Below are 13,370 nucleotides of genomic sequence, written 5' to 3'. Positions count from 1 at the left end.
TTGAGCATACTGAATTTATCAACACGGAATGTATAGTGTACAAAAATAAATTAATAGGGAACCCAACAAACACATTAAGTTGTAAATATACATCTTTAACTAGGTTATGATAAAATAGCAAATAATATATATGTGTGTGTGTATGTGTGTGTATATATATATATATGCAGTAACACCTGTGAAAGCTGGAATCTGTGTAACATGGAAACCTGTCAGAGAAGGAAAACGCAAATATTTTCAACTAAAACGAGTGATAGAAAAGTGGTGACTGTACCATGCAAGAAAACTTGCGAGACCTGGAAAAACAAGGTAGTTCTATCAAGTTTCAGCTCTCACAGGTTTCACTGTATATATACATATACATAGGTATATTTTTTTAGGTATATATATACGTTTTCTTTCTTTCTCTTTTTTTTTTTTTTGATGCAAGACAGGTACATAATTCATACCAATATCACAGAATTAATTCTATCCACAATGAAAAACGCATTACGTTTTCTAACAGATGCAACAGAAATGAATCATTTGAAAATAAGCCCTCTTCCCCTTCCTCTGTGTTACTTTCTCCCTAGCATTTATCATCAGCTGGCATATTGTTTATGTATTTCTTCATCATTACTGACTGTCTCCTCTACTAGACCGTAAACTCCATGAGGGCAGGACCTCTGGTTTACTGCTCCACCTCTAGCACCTGGAAGTCGACACGTAGTAGGTGCTCAGTGAATAACTGTTGAATGGATTGAAAAGGTGCACACATTTCACCAAGATAAAAATTGATTTCCGAAAAGTCACTTCAAACACTGACACTGTGCAAACTTAGCAGGGTCCTTACTTCATACCCAGCTGTCTTCCCTGACTCCTGTGGGTAAGTCAGTGCCCTGTGGTTGCTTAAACCCATTGCCATTGAGTAGATTCTGACTTACAGCGACCCTATAGGACAGAGTAGAACTGCCCCATAGGGTTTCCAAGGCTGTATATCTTTACAGAAGCAGACTGCCACACCTTTCTCCTGCGGAGTAGCGGATGGGTTTGAACAGCTGATCTTTCCATTAGCAGCCAAGTGCTTAAGCACTGGGCCACCAGGGCTCCTCTGGGATTGCTTAGTCACTTGTAATACAGGCTTTGGGCACAGTGGCTGTGGTAGCCAGTTGGTGTGTCCCCAGCGTGGTTTGTCCCATGGGGCAGAGTGGAATAGGTGATGGGCGTGAAGCTGAGGCTGAGGTTAACGGGAAGGAGGGAGGTGGGAAGATCTCATTCCAGGGCCTGTCGGAGTTGCCGTGTGTGTCGCTCCAGTGTCTCGGCCTCGGCCTGGAGGTGCCGCAGGGCCTCGGGGCTGGGGTACTGAAGCACGGCGTCCTTGGTGGCCAGGGCCAGGTTCTTGAGCAAGCTGCAGAGGTGGCTGCTACAGCCCAGGATCTCATTGCGTGCATCCCGCTCCTGGGTCTCCTTGCACAGAGTGTCCACCAGCTTCTGCCCGATCACAATGATCAGCTTGCTCTGTGTGATGAAGTTCTCAGGGGGCTGGCTATTGCTGAGGCTGCTGGTGAATACGCTGATGGCTTTGAATAGAGCCCCAAAATAGAGCCGGCAGTGTTCAGAAAGGTGGATTTTCTTCTCCGGATTCTGCAGACTCAAAGGTTGGGGTAGAAGAGTGCTGGGATTCTAGACGAGGGCAGAAAACATAGATAAGAAAGAGATTCAATCAGCAGCCCGTGGTTGCCTCTCTTTTCCTGTTTTTGCTCAATTTGCAAGACTGTCTATAAGAAAAAGCACAGTTGTGTTTAGGAAGCCCAATACTGCAACATTTGCTTAGCACTTTAAAGTTTTCAAAGTACACAAGAAAGGCCTGGCAATCTACTTCCATAAGGTCACAGCTGTAAAAACCCTATGGAGCACAGTTTTACTCTGAAACACATGGGGTTGCCATGAGTCAGAATCAACTTGATGGCAATGGGTTTGATATATGTATCAAAAATATATTTAGCATATATATATGTCAAATCCACAGAGAGGTGCCTCGGAAGAAAGGCCTTGCGATCTACTTACAAAATATTACAGCCATAAAAACCCTATAGAGCACAGTTCTACTCTAAAAAACATAGGGTCACCATGAGCTGAAAGACAACTGGTTTGGTTATTTATATATAAATATATATATACACATTTATATATATAAATGGAAACCCTGCTGGCATAGTGGTTAAGTGCTACAGCTACTAACCAAGAGGTTGGCAGTTCGAATCCGCCAGGCACTCCTTGGAAACTCTATGGGGCAGTTCTACTCTGTCTTAGAGGGTTACTATGTGTTAGAATCGACTTGACGTCACTGTTTTTTTTTTTTTTTTTAATATGTATTATGTGTACATACATGTATATATATGTGTGTGTGTATACATGTACATACTGATTCAGTTCTCTCAACAAAACATACAAAACCCACTCTAAAAATCACATTCACAATGACTAAATTTACAACTTTTAAAAATGCAAAGATAGTTAGATTTAACAATGTATTCAAAGAACATCTTTAAAAATATCTGAAAAATCGTTTCTAATTCTAGTATCAGAGATGAGCCCAAACTCCAAAAATTTCTAGAAGAAATCCAAATATGCTGACCTCTTGGCCTTAACATTAAAATATTTGTCTTTCGTGCTAATGGGTTCCATCTAGATTTTCACTTACATGAATTTTATTTTCTGGAACATGGAGCCAATGTCTCCTAAGAGCCTAAACACTATGAAAGATTCTCAGCATCTAACTGAGTGGAGACCACTCCAGGTAACAATCGAAACCCCTGTGTTATTTTAGAGAGGAGCAAATGAAAGGGTGGAGAAGATAAGTGACTGCCAAAAGCTCATTTGATTAGTGAATTAAATCTAGAGTTCAAAGCCAAATCTGCTAAGTCTGAAACTCACTCATCTACTAAACTGCATAACTCTCTCTTCTACCTGTGATCTCAGAATTCACAGCCTGAAGAGCACTTGGACAAGTGTGATACAAAACAGAGATCTTTCAGGAGAGGCTGTGTTCCCAGGTATGATAGCGTTGGAGGTGGAGTCAGAGAAGGAGGAGGAAAGTGTTCTTTGGAGAAGTATATTCATAATTAAATTTTCAATATTTGGAAAATGAAAAAAAAAGTATTATTTTTATAATATGAAGAAAAGATCCTGGTGTCTTTTGAGATGAACTCTATGGGGGCAGAGGGGACGAGATGAATACTGCCTGGGGTAGAAATACTAACCTAGATCTTGGAATATTTGGTATCTTCGCTTGAAAATAAGGAGCCTGGTGGTACAATGGTTAGGCGCTCAGCTGCCAACCAGAGCGGTTGATGGTTTGAACTCACCCAGCAGCTCCGCAGGAGAAAGACCTGGCGATCTGCTCCCGTAAAGATTACAGCCAAGAAAACCCTACGGGGCAGTCCTGCTCTGTCACATGGGGTTGCTATGAGTTGGAATCGACTCGATGGCACCTAACAACAACAACAGCTTGAAAATATTAACTACGGGTAAGTAAAAAAATGTACCATCGTTCTCAACCTGGCGTGTTGGAAATGTGTGGAGATATATTTGCTTAGCGCATTGACAAGAGAGCAGCAGAGACAGTGGACAGGTGGCTAAGGGTGCTAACCAGTGCATCCCACACAATGGAGAAGTGCCCACTAAAAGGTCAACAGTGCTTTCTGCCCCACACTAAGATACCCAGTCAGTCGAGGGCAGTGGTTCACAAAGTATGGCCTCTGGACCAGCAGCTTCAATATCAGCACCACCTGGGAAGTTGTTAGAAGTAAAAATTCTCAGGCCCCACCACAGACCTCTCGAATCAGAAACTCAGAGTGGTGCCAGCCATCTGTGTTTTAATAATAGTTTAATAGGTGGCTGAGGAGTCTCTGCGTGGTGCAAACCGTTAAGCACTTGGCTGCTAATTGAAAGGTTGGTGGTTTGAACTCACCAGAGGTGCCTTGAAAGAAAGGCCTGATGATCTGCTTCTGAAAGCCACAGCCTTGAAGACCCCATGGTGTGCATTTCTAATCTATAGCCGTGGGCTCGCCATTAGTCAAAATTGACTCGACTGCAGCTAGTTAGGCTTTTTGGTCTTATAAGTGTGAGAACCACTGGTCTAAAGTATACTTTATGTTGAACAAAATAGCATGACTCAGCAATATGGCAGGCCCAACGTTTAATATTTGGGGTTTGGGGAACTGAGCATCAGGAGGCTTGGGTCTCATCCTGAGTTGCCTCTGAGAAGTCACATGATCTTGTCCAAGTCATTCAACATCTCTGTCCTTCCGTACTCCCTTCCTGTAACCCAGGTTGTTGAACGGCTTCAGCTATTCACAGGCAACCTTCACATGTTATGCCCTCTCCGCCTCCCTCTTAAACTTCCACTTGCTTAATCTTTTTCTTTAAATGGACTCATTGTTTTCACTTAAATTAATTTTAAAAGAAACTTTTGTAATTAGTAAATGGAAAATCACATTCATTTCTCACAAATATAAGGTAACCAATAAAAATAAGCACAATGAACCCGGAGGTAGTACCTCCTACTTTGTTGTGTAGTGCCTGGGGTCTTAAAAGCTTGCAAGTGGCCATCTAAGGCATGACAATTGGTCTCTATGTGCCTGGAGCAACAGAGGGAGAAGGAGAGTCAGGTCTAGGAGGAGGATATGGAATGTGTAGCTAATTGCCTCCGTGAACAACTTCCTCCTTTGCCGTGAGACCAGGAGAACTGTTTGGTGCCTGGCTACCATTCCTGAACGTTTTGATCAAAGATCTCTATAGAAGGATCCTGATCAAAAGGGCAAATGCAGAACAGAGCTTCAAAGTCTCATGGGATCCAGACTTTCTGGAGCCATGGAAGCTGGCTCAACCCCTGAAACCACTGCCCTGAGACAATCTTTAAAATTTAAACCAAAAACATCCCTCAAAAGTCTACTTACAACCAGACAATAGTTTAGCTTGTCTAGTAAAGAATATCTGCCTTAAAAAATGAGCACAATGATAGCATCTTTGATTTACAAAAAAAAAAAAAGAACACCAAGCATCAGAGAGGTGTTCAAGATGCACAAACCCCAAACCAAAATGATAATAGAAGCATGAAAAGAGAAGGTCAGAAGGGTGAGAGCCAATGCTGTTTGCTGCCACCTGGATGCCCCCCACACACTAGCGGTAGCCGCCACCTAGAATCACCTCACTGATGGTTCAGTGGTTCACGGTCCACACTCTGAGGGTCACTGACTTGAGGACCCCAGAACGTCTTTTACTGCTAAAAGAGGAAAACAAACAAACAAACGAACAAGCAAACAGCACATCTCCCCTATGTGGGTGACCCCTTGGTGATAATGCTGTAGCATGATAATTTAGCATGATGAGCCATCTCTAGGAATCAAGCAATTTAATCAGAGCTATTGGATAGTGACCGTTGGCGCTTACCTTTGTTCTTAAGTCTTTGTTTTTATCTACCCTTTGTTTCGAGATGTGCTTTTCTTTCTCTTCTAGGTTGGGTAACTTCTGAAAAATAGAAACCTTTTGAATTACCAACTCGAATGCTTTGTATACTACTATATAGCTCTTTAAAGGAGCCCTGGTGGTACAGCAGTTAAACGCTCAGCTGCTAACCAGAAGGTTGGCAGTTCAAACCCACCAGCTGCTCCACGGAAGAAAGATGTGGTGATCTGCTTTGGTAAGATTACAGCCTTGGAAATCCTATGGAGCAGTTCTACTCTCTCCTACAGGTAGCTACGAGTCGGCAACAAGCTTGGTTTTGGTATAGCTCTTTAAGGAGTCCTGGTGGCACAACGGGTAAGTGCTCGGCAGCTAATCATTGGTTTGAACCCACCAGCCGCTCCTCAGGAGAAAGACCTGGCGATCTGCTCTCGTAAAGATTTCAGCCGAAGAAGCCCTGTGAAGCAGTTCTACCCCATCCTATAGGGTTGCTATGGGTCAGAATCGATTCAATGGCACACAACAACCTATAGCTCTTTAAGTTCGCTTTAAAACTTGAGCATTCCACCTTACATATTTGTTAATGGTTCTGCCTATTGATGCCTTTTTTCAACCACTGGAGACTTTGGGTGACAGACAACCCCAAACTTGTTGGTAGCTGCCTATCAACATAGCCTAATATAATGGCCTACGTAGCATCTTAAAAAATCATAGAAATACATGTGCACACACACACACATATAAACACCAAACCTGTTGTTGTTGAGTCAATTCTGACTCACAGTGACCCTATAGGACAGAGCAGAACTGCCCCATAGGGCTTCCAAGGAGTGGCTCATGGATTTGAACTGCCGACCTTTTGGTTATCAGCCAAGCTCTTAACCACTGTGCCACCAAAAACCAAAACCAAACCCATTGCCATAGAGTCAATTCAGGGCTCTCTCACTCTTTCTCTATACACACACACACACACACACACACTTTAAAAATTGGGAAGCTAAAAAACTCACATTTCTAGCTTCTCTAGAATGTGTTCACACTCTTATTCCACCAAGCATTTACATCGAACACCAGGGCTGGGGCTGAGAAAGGCTGCCTTTTTATTGGGGCCTGTGGCACCATCTTGTCTCTCTGACACAGAGACCAAGCCTCCGAGTTACCTCTTGAGGCTCACAATCCCTGAAGTAAAGGTTCTCTTTCTATAACGTCTGAATGCAGCCAGCAAGGAATGTCTAAGGGTAACTAGAGTCTGGAGGCTGATGAGAGATTGGAAGAGTGCTTACACTTTCTCTTCTGATTCTTAGAAACACATTGACTACCAGTAAATTTATGACCTCCAAAAATGTAAGGAAACCTAAGGATGAGATTTAAAAATTTATTCAAAGAATGTATTTTAGAAATCATTTCTAATTCCCAGCACCAGAGGTAAACCAGAACTCCAAACATTTCCAGATACGCTGACCTATCTGCCTTAATGGAAACCCTGATGGCTCGGTGGAAAGCCTGGTGGTGTAGTGGTTAAGTGTAATGGCTGCTAACCAAAAGGTCAGCAGTTCGAATCTACCGGGTGCCCCCTGGAATCTCTATGGGGCAGTTCCACTCTGTCCTATAGGGCCACTATGAGTCGGAATCAACTCGATGGCAACAGGCTTGGCTTTGGGTTTTGGTATCCACCTTAATGGAGTCCCTGGGCAGTGCAAACGGTTAACACACTTGGCTGCTAACTAAAAGGTTCAAGGTTTGAGTCCACCCAGAGGTGCCCCAGAAGAAAAGACTGGTGATCTACCTCCAACAACAACAACAAAAAAAATCTGATATACATGAGGTCGCCATGAATCAAAAATAAGTTGATGGCAACTGTTTTTGTTTCTTTTAACCTGTCTTAATATTATTTATCTCACTTGCTAATAGGTTGCACCTAGAATACAGAACCATGGTCTCCCAAACTCCCACACAGCAAGATTCTCAGCATCTAACTCTGCGGTAACCACTGTAGGTAACACCCGCAACCCCCTTGTTCCACCACCGGGGACTCTGAACTCACCTGTCCACAGACATTTGTCTTGTTTTTCTTCACTAGTTCAGGGAAGTGGTCATTTTCCCTTTGTTTATTAAAAGGAGTGCTCCTTTGGTATGATTCATTTTCCCTCTGGGGAAGCTGGATGCATTTCTTAAGCTTAAATTCTGCATTTGGGGCCAACTGTAGGGTCTCTTGCTTTTCACAGTTCTGCTTAAAAAGGAGCCTCCCGTTGGCAATGACCATGGAGGCAAACCTCTTGATGTCTTCTGGAACCATCCGTGCCGCCATGACAAATCTCTCCAGGTCATCTGGGTTGTTTTGCACTTTGTCCGTCACAAGAACGTCCAGGGACCAATGGCAGCTATCCAGGCTTTCCTTTGTTTCCAGCAGGGTCTGATAGGAGCGGGAGATTGTCTGGAGCTGATCCTTAAATCTGGCCTGAAGGTTACTGTCAGTGAGGTGACAGGCCAGTTCCTGGATCCCTCGGGCAAAATCCAGAAATTCTCTTAAAGATTCTTCTACGTGGTCCACGGCCCTATGGACAGAGTCAACGCTGGCCTCCAGATACTCTCTAAATCTCCAATTCCTGCTTACGAAGAGCATCAGGCCTGCCACGGCTCTGGCCACCTTGTGCTGCAGGGCTGTGACTGTCTCCTTGGCCACGTTCAGGTCCATGGAGAGCTCCTTTGCCAACTCCTCTGAGGACGAGCTTGAGGAGGAATCTGTGGACATGGTGGAGCAGGAAGAAACCACGCTGGCCCTGCTGCTGTCAGAACTGGAAACGGACGGCAAGTCCAGTTCAGGAGACGTGGATGTGGCCTGTCCAGAGAACCATGAGGAGCTGTGGTCCACGCAAGTCTTGGTGGCCCTGCCTGCTTTCTCCAGCTCTTTCACACCTGGAGGAATGTTGGCCATCGCTTTAGGGATGTCGTAAATGTTTGGCTGGGTGTTCTGCTGCTCCACTCGGGGAATCCGAAAGCTTGAGGGAACCTTGTAGGTGACACCCTCATCCAGGGCATCCGTGTCCCTAGGTACCTGAAGACCATAAGCAGGAATTTCTGGAAGACTGAGTTTCTTCTGCCTGGACACATTTTTGTACGTATGTTGATTGAGGGAGCTTGCCCTGCTATCCAGGGAAGGACCATGGAAAGTGGGGACAAGCCTGGGAAGAGAGTGGGACCTCGTTTCTTCCCCCAAGCTGCTCAGAGGCGTGTTTCTCACACTGGCTTTTTCTGGAGACACCGGAGTGTCATAAATCCATTCTGCCTTCTGAGGGTTTGGTAATGTGCTGTAGCTGCCTCTTCCAGCCATCAGTGATGTCAGAGGAGCACTGTGTTCCTGTGGAGAAACCACACCAAGCTGCCCAGTTTAGTCGTGATAAAAAGAGGGCTTGCGTGACTTATACAGCAAACGTGTTATACCGAGGACCTACTGAGTGCCAGACACTGTGCCTCTTAAAAACTCAGTTGTCACTCCCTTGCTGAAGCTTCTTCAGTGCTCGCCATTGCCGTTATCTTCAAGGCCCTTCACAATCCAGCCCCACCCTCCCTGAGCCTCTTTTCTCTCTACTTCCAGCACTCCTGCCCCTGCTACATCCGCCACTGGCCTCCTTGCAGATCCAGACACTTGGCTGCTCACCTTTCCCTGGACACAGAGTGCTTGTTTAATTTAATTTTGCCCAAATGACTCCCTGTGCCCTTCGCGCCCTTCCAATCCTTTCCTTTTCATTGAACCGACTCATAGGCATGCCTCAACACTCAGCTGAAGTGCCACTTCTTTTGTAAAGCCTTTCTGAGTAACCTCAGGCCTAAGGCTATTTAAAGGAGCCCTGGTGGTGCAACGGTTATGCGCTCAGCTGCTAACCTAAAGGTGGGTGGCTTGAACCCACCAGCAGCTCCGTGAGAGAAAAGACCTGACAGTCTCCTCCCATAAAGATTACAGCCCAGGAAACCCTATGGGGCAGTTCTACGCTGTCATGTGGGGTCCCTGTGAGTCAGAATTGACTTCAAGGCACACAGCAATAAGACTAGGGTGTACTTGTGGTAGAATGCAATAATAAACATGGATTACACAGACTTCAAATCAAACCACACATATTTCCCCTATGTACAAGGAAAAGCCTACTTTACCATAATGGGTTGATGAAGTATTCAATAACAAGAAGAAATTATCTACTGTTTATTGAGTTTTTGCTCTGTGCCAGGCACTGTACTAGATCCTTTGGAGGGACTATCTCATTTAATACTCCTAAGAAGCCTGTAATAAGACCCTGAGGCATTGAGAAGTTGAACGTCTTATTCAAAACCACATACCTAGTTCTATTCCAGAACACCATTGGAATTAAGGGGTTTTGCCTCAAATGAGGAAGTCCCTGAGTGGTGCAAATGGTTATTAACTTGGCTGGTAACTGAAAGGTTGAAGGTTGGAGTCCACCCAGAGGTGTCTCAGAAGGAAGGCCTGGCAATCTACTTCTGAAAGGTCACAGCCATTGAAAACCCTATGGAGCAAAGTTCTACTCTGACATACTTGGGATCGTCATGAGTCAGCATCAACTCAATGGTAACTGGTTTGGCCTCAAATAAGGTCTCTGCTTTGAGGGAGTTGTGTTCCTATTTTTGACCAAGCTACTCAGTTCCCCAGAGCATGGTCAGGTTCTCCTAGCATCGGGTCTCAGGCCCTCTCCGTACTTACACTGGCTTGGCTGCCCAGAGCCTGCAGTCCTGCCTTTTGAGGGCTGGCTGGTATGTCATATAACTGCTGCTTTTCCGGCATCTGGGAAGAGACCGCAAAGGAGAACAACTTGGATTTTTCCTGCTTGGTGGCTGCACGTCACAAATGCTCCCCACTCCAATGTTTTCTCCAAATGAAAACACAAATTGTGGAAGATTTTAGGGCTCTCAGTCCTTGTGCTCTTACGGTGGGATGTGTATGCTGCAGTGGACGTGTTTTCAACAGCAGACTCTGTGCTTTCAAAACGCACCTTCCTGACTGGAGATGGAGGATAAACTATAGAGAGAGCTGACTGCAATCACCCGAGTCAGGTCCCTGGGTGGTGCAAAGGGTGAACACACTTGGCTGCTCATGGAGAGGTTGGAGGTTTGAGTCCACCCAGAGGCACCACAGAAGAAAGGTCTATTGATCTACTTCTGAAAAAATGTACCATTGAAAACCCTGTGGAGCACAGTTCTACTCTAAGACACATGGGGCCACCATAAGTTGGAATGGACTTGACAGCAGCTGGTTTGGAGCCTGAGTTTAAAACAGTGATTCTCTTCCTACTGTGAGTTAGCCTGAGGACAGGGGCAGGGGAGCTTAATGCCACAGGGGAGTTTTGATGGGTTAAGAAGTGAGCGAAGTTGTTTTCTGGCTACGTAATGCATGTCTTACGAATGTGATGTACCAGCTACATACCAAACAAAGAACAACCCACTGCTGTTGAGTCGATTCAGACTCATAGTGACCCTACAGAGTAGAACTGCCCCACAGAGTTTCCAAGGAGTGCCTGGTGGATTTGAACTGCCAACCTTTTGGTTAGCAGCTGTAGCACTAAACTGCTATACCACCAGAGTTTCCTAGTTACATACAGTTAAGTTAAAAAAAGAAAAGAAGCCTAAAATCTCACTCCCCAGATATGATCAGCTTTAAGCCTGTGGTATGTATCTTGCAGCCCTGGTGGCACAGCGGTTAAGAGCCCAGCTGCTAACCAAAAGATGAGCAGTTTGATTCTACCAGCCACTCCTTGGAAACCCTATGGGGCAGTTCTGTTCTGTCCTGTAGGGTCTCTGTGAGTTGGGATTGACTTGACGGCAATGGGTTTTTGTTGGTACATACAAGACTTAACAAATAAATGTGTGTGTGTCTGTCTGTTAATATATACACATATATACACAGGTGTCCCTGGGTGGCATGAATGGATAAGCACTCGACTACAAGCCGAAAGGTTGTTGGTTCGAACCAACCCAGAGGCACCTTGGGAGACAGTCCTGGGGATCTGCTTACAAAAGGCCTTGAAAACCCTATGGAGCAGTCCTACTCTGCACACATGGGGTTGCTGTGAGCCAGAATCGACACCTAACAACAACAACACACACTCACACACATACCATAAACCAATACCAAACCCATTGCCATCGAGTCGATTCTGACCCCATGTGACAGAAAGCCCGTAGGGTTTTCTTGGCTGCAATCTTTACAGGAGGAGATTGCCAGGTCTTTCTCCAGTGGAGTGGCTGGGTGCTTTCAAACCCCAACCTTTTGATTAGCTTAACCCTTGCATCGTCAGGGCTCCGTTTTGAACAAGTGGCCCCACGTTTTCATTTTACACTGAGACTCGCAAATTACGTAGCCAGCCCTGCCTCCATCACTACTTTTGATCACACCAGTTAACACTTGGTGATAGACTCCATTTGGCTGGACACGCTGCTAAGTGCCCTGAAACAAACAAACAAAACCAAACCCATTGCTGTCGGGTCGGTACTGACTCATAGCGACCCTATAGGACACAGTAGAACTGCCCGACAGGGTTTCCAAGGCTATAAATCTTTACGGAAGCAGACTGCCATTATCTTTCTCCCTTGGAGCAGTTGGTGGGTTCTAACTGCTGACTTTTGGTTAGCAGCTGAGCACTTAACCACTGCACCACCAGGGCTCCTATGTATATACCATACATATATAAAATATCTATTGTAAATGAGAAGTGAAAACAAATTTTAAATTTCATTGTGCTTTAGGTGAAAGGTTACAGCTCAAGTTAATTTCTCATTTAAAAATTTATACATATATTGTTTTGTAACATTGGTTGCAATGCGCACAATGTGACAGCACTCTCCCCCTTTTCACCTCGGGTTCACTATGACCATTTGTCCAGTTCTTGTCCCTTCCTGCGTTCTCATCTTGCTTTTGGGCAGGAGTTGCCCACTTGGTCTTGTATATTTGTCGGAACTAAGAAGCACGTTCCTTACGTGTGTGATTGTGAGAAGTAACATTTTTTAAATTTCAGAAATCAAGTATTTGCATCTTTCTCCTGAGGTGGTCTGGGCCCCGGGGGGCACAGAGGAGATTACAAAATGGCCTCTAAGGGGCGGTGAGTCCTGTGGAGCTAGGAGGGGTGAAGCTCCAGCAGACAGCCCCCTACCAGTAAAGTGGACAGGTAATGTCTGGGGGCGGCTTGGATGCCAACGAGCCTGGGTGGATCACGGTCTGGGAATGAGACTCACCTTAATGGCTGGGAGGATCCGGCTCTGGGTAGGTATGTCATACACCTGGGAAGGCAGAGCTGACAATGAGGACTGCATGGGTCTGGGAAGTGTGAGGAAAGTCTTGGAGAGAAGAGAAAAAAGGGAAAGGAAATGTCACTGTGGATATAACAACTGTGCCTAGAATCATCTCATACAACACAGACAGTGGCAGACATTCCTGAGGGGTTGCTGCCTAACCTAGCTAAGTGGCAGGCCCTTCACTTCCGGGTCTGGATTTAAATCTGTGGCAATGAGGGAAGGGCAGTCCAGGTGGCACTTCACCAGGATCAGGTTAGGGCCCCTTGTTTGGGGTGGTGTCGCCAGAACCCAGCCCCATGACGGGGCCCCTTGTTCGTTGCTGCATTCCCAGGACCCAGTCCCATGACAGGACCCCTTGTTTGCAGCGGTGTCCCCAGGACCCAGCCCTGGGACGGCATGCGGGAAGTGCTCGTGCTTGTGTGTTTGGCTGATGATGGAGTGTGCGCCGCTTGAGATAGTAAAAGTGGACTCGGACCGTAAAAACCCGCTGGCCACTCGCTGGGCTGGAATAATGGACACAGATGAAGCCAGATGCAATGTGGACAGGAAGGAGATTTCTCCCAAGGACTTGCTGCAGCTACAGAGTGTCAATGCAACCCTGTTCTTTGAGTGACGACTTCTTTCTTCCT

At 45.5% G+C, this 13,370-nt stretch overlaps 1 protein-coding gene across 6 annotated transcripts in view; it reads right to left on the bottom strand.

The window, feature by feature from the left end:
• Positions 1 to 13,370, bottom strand: part of CASS4 (Cas scaffold protein family member 4) — a 47,023-nt gene that overhangs the window by 4,546 nt on the left and 29,107 nt on the right. The window contains exons 3-7 of one of the 6 annotated variants that reach the window (XM_064276232.1): positions 12,682 to 12,783; positions 10,157 to 10,237; positions 7,490 to 8,803; positions 5,434 to 5,508; positions 394 to 1,662 (exon numbers count right to left, since the gene is read on the bottom strand). In XM_064276232.1, coding sequence (XP_064132302.1) covers positions 1,252 to 1,662; positions 5,434 to 5,508; positions 7,490 to 8,803; positions 10,157 to 10,237; positions 12,682 to 12,783 — 1,983 coding nt within the window. In that variant the 3' untranslated portion in view covers positions 394 to 1,251. Of the gene's footprint in view, positions 1 to 393; positions 1,663 to 5,433; positions 5,512 to 7,489; positions 8,804 to 10,156; positions 10,238 to 12,681; positions 12,784 to 13,370 lie in introns of those variants that run through there. The other 5 variants (XM_064276231.1, XM_064276236.1, XM_064276235.1 and 2 more) reach the window with 5 other exon arrangements.

Source organism: Loxodonta africana, chromosome 24 (assembly GCF_030014295.1).
Source record: "Loxodonta africana isolate mLoxAfr1 chromosome 24, mLoxAfr1.hap2, whole genome shotgun sequence".
NCBI classification, from domain to species: domain Eukaryota; kingdom Metazoa; phylum Chordata; class Mammalia; order Proboscidea; family Elephantidae; genus Loxodonta; species Loxodonta africana.
The sequence above is the reverse complement of the archived record's forward strand: the minus strand, read 5'-3'. Positions and strand labels throughout refer to the sequence as shown.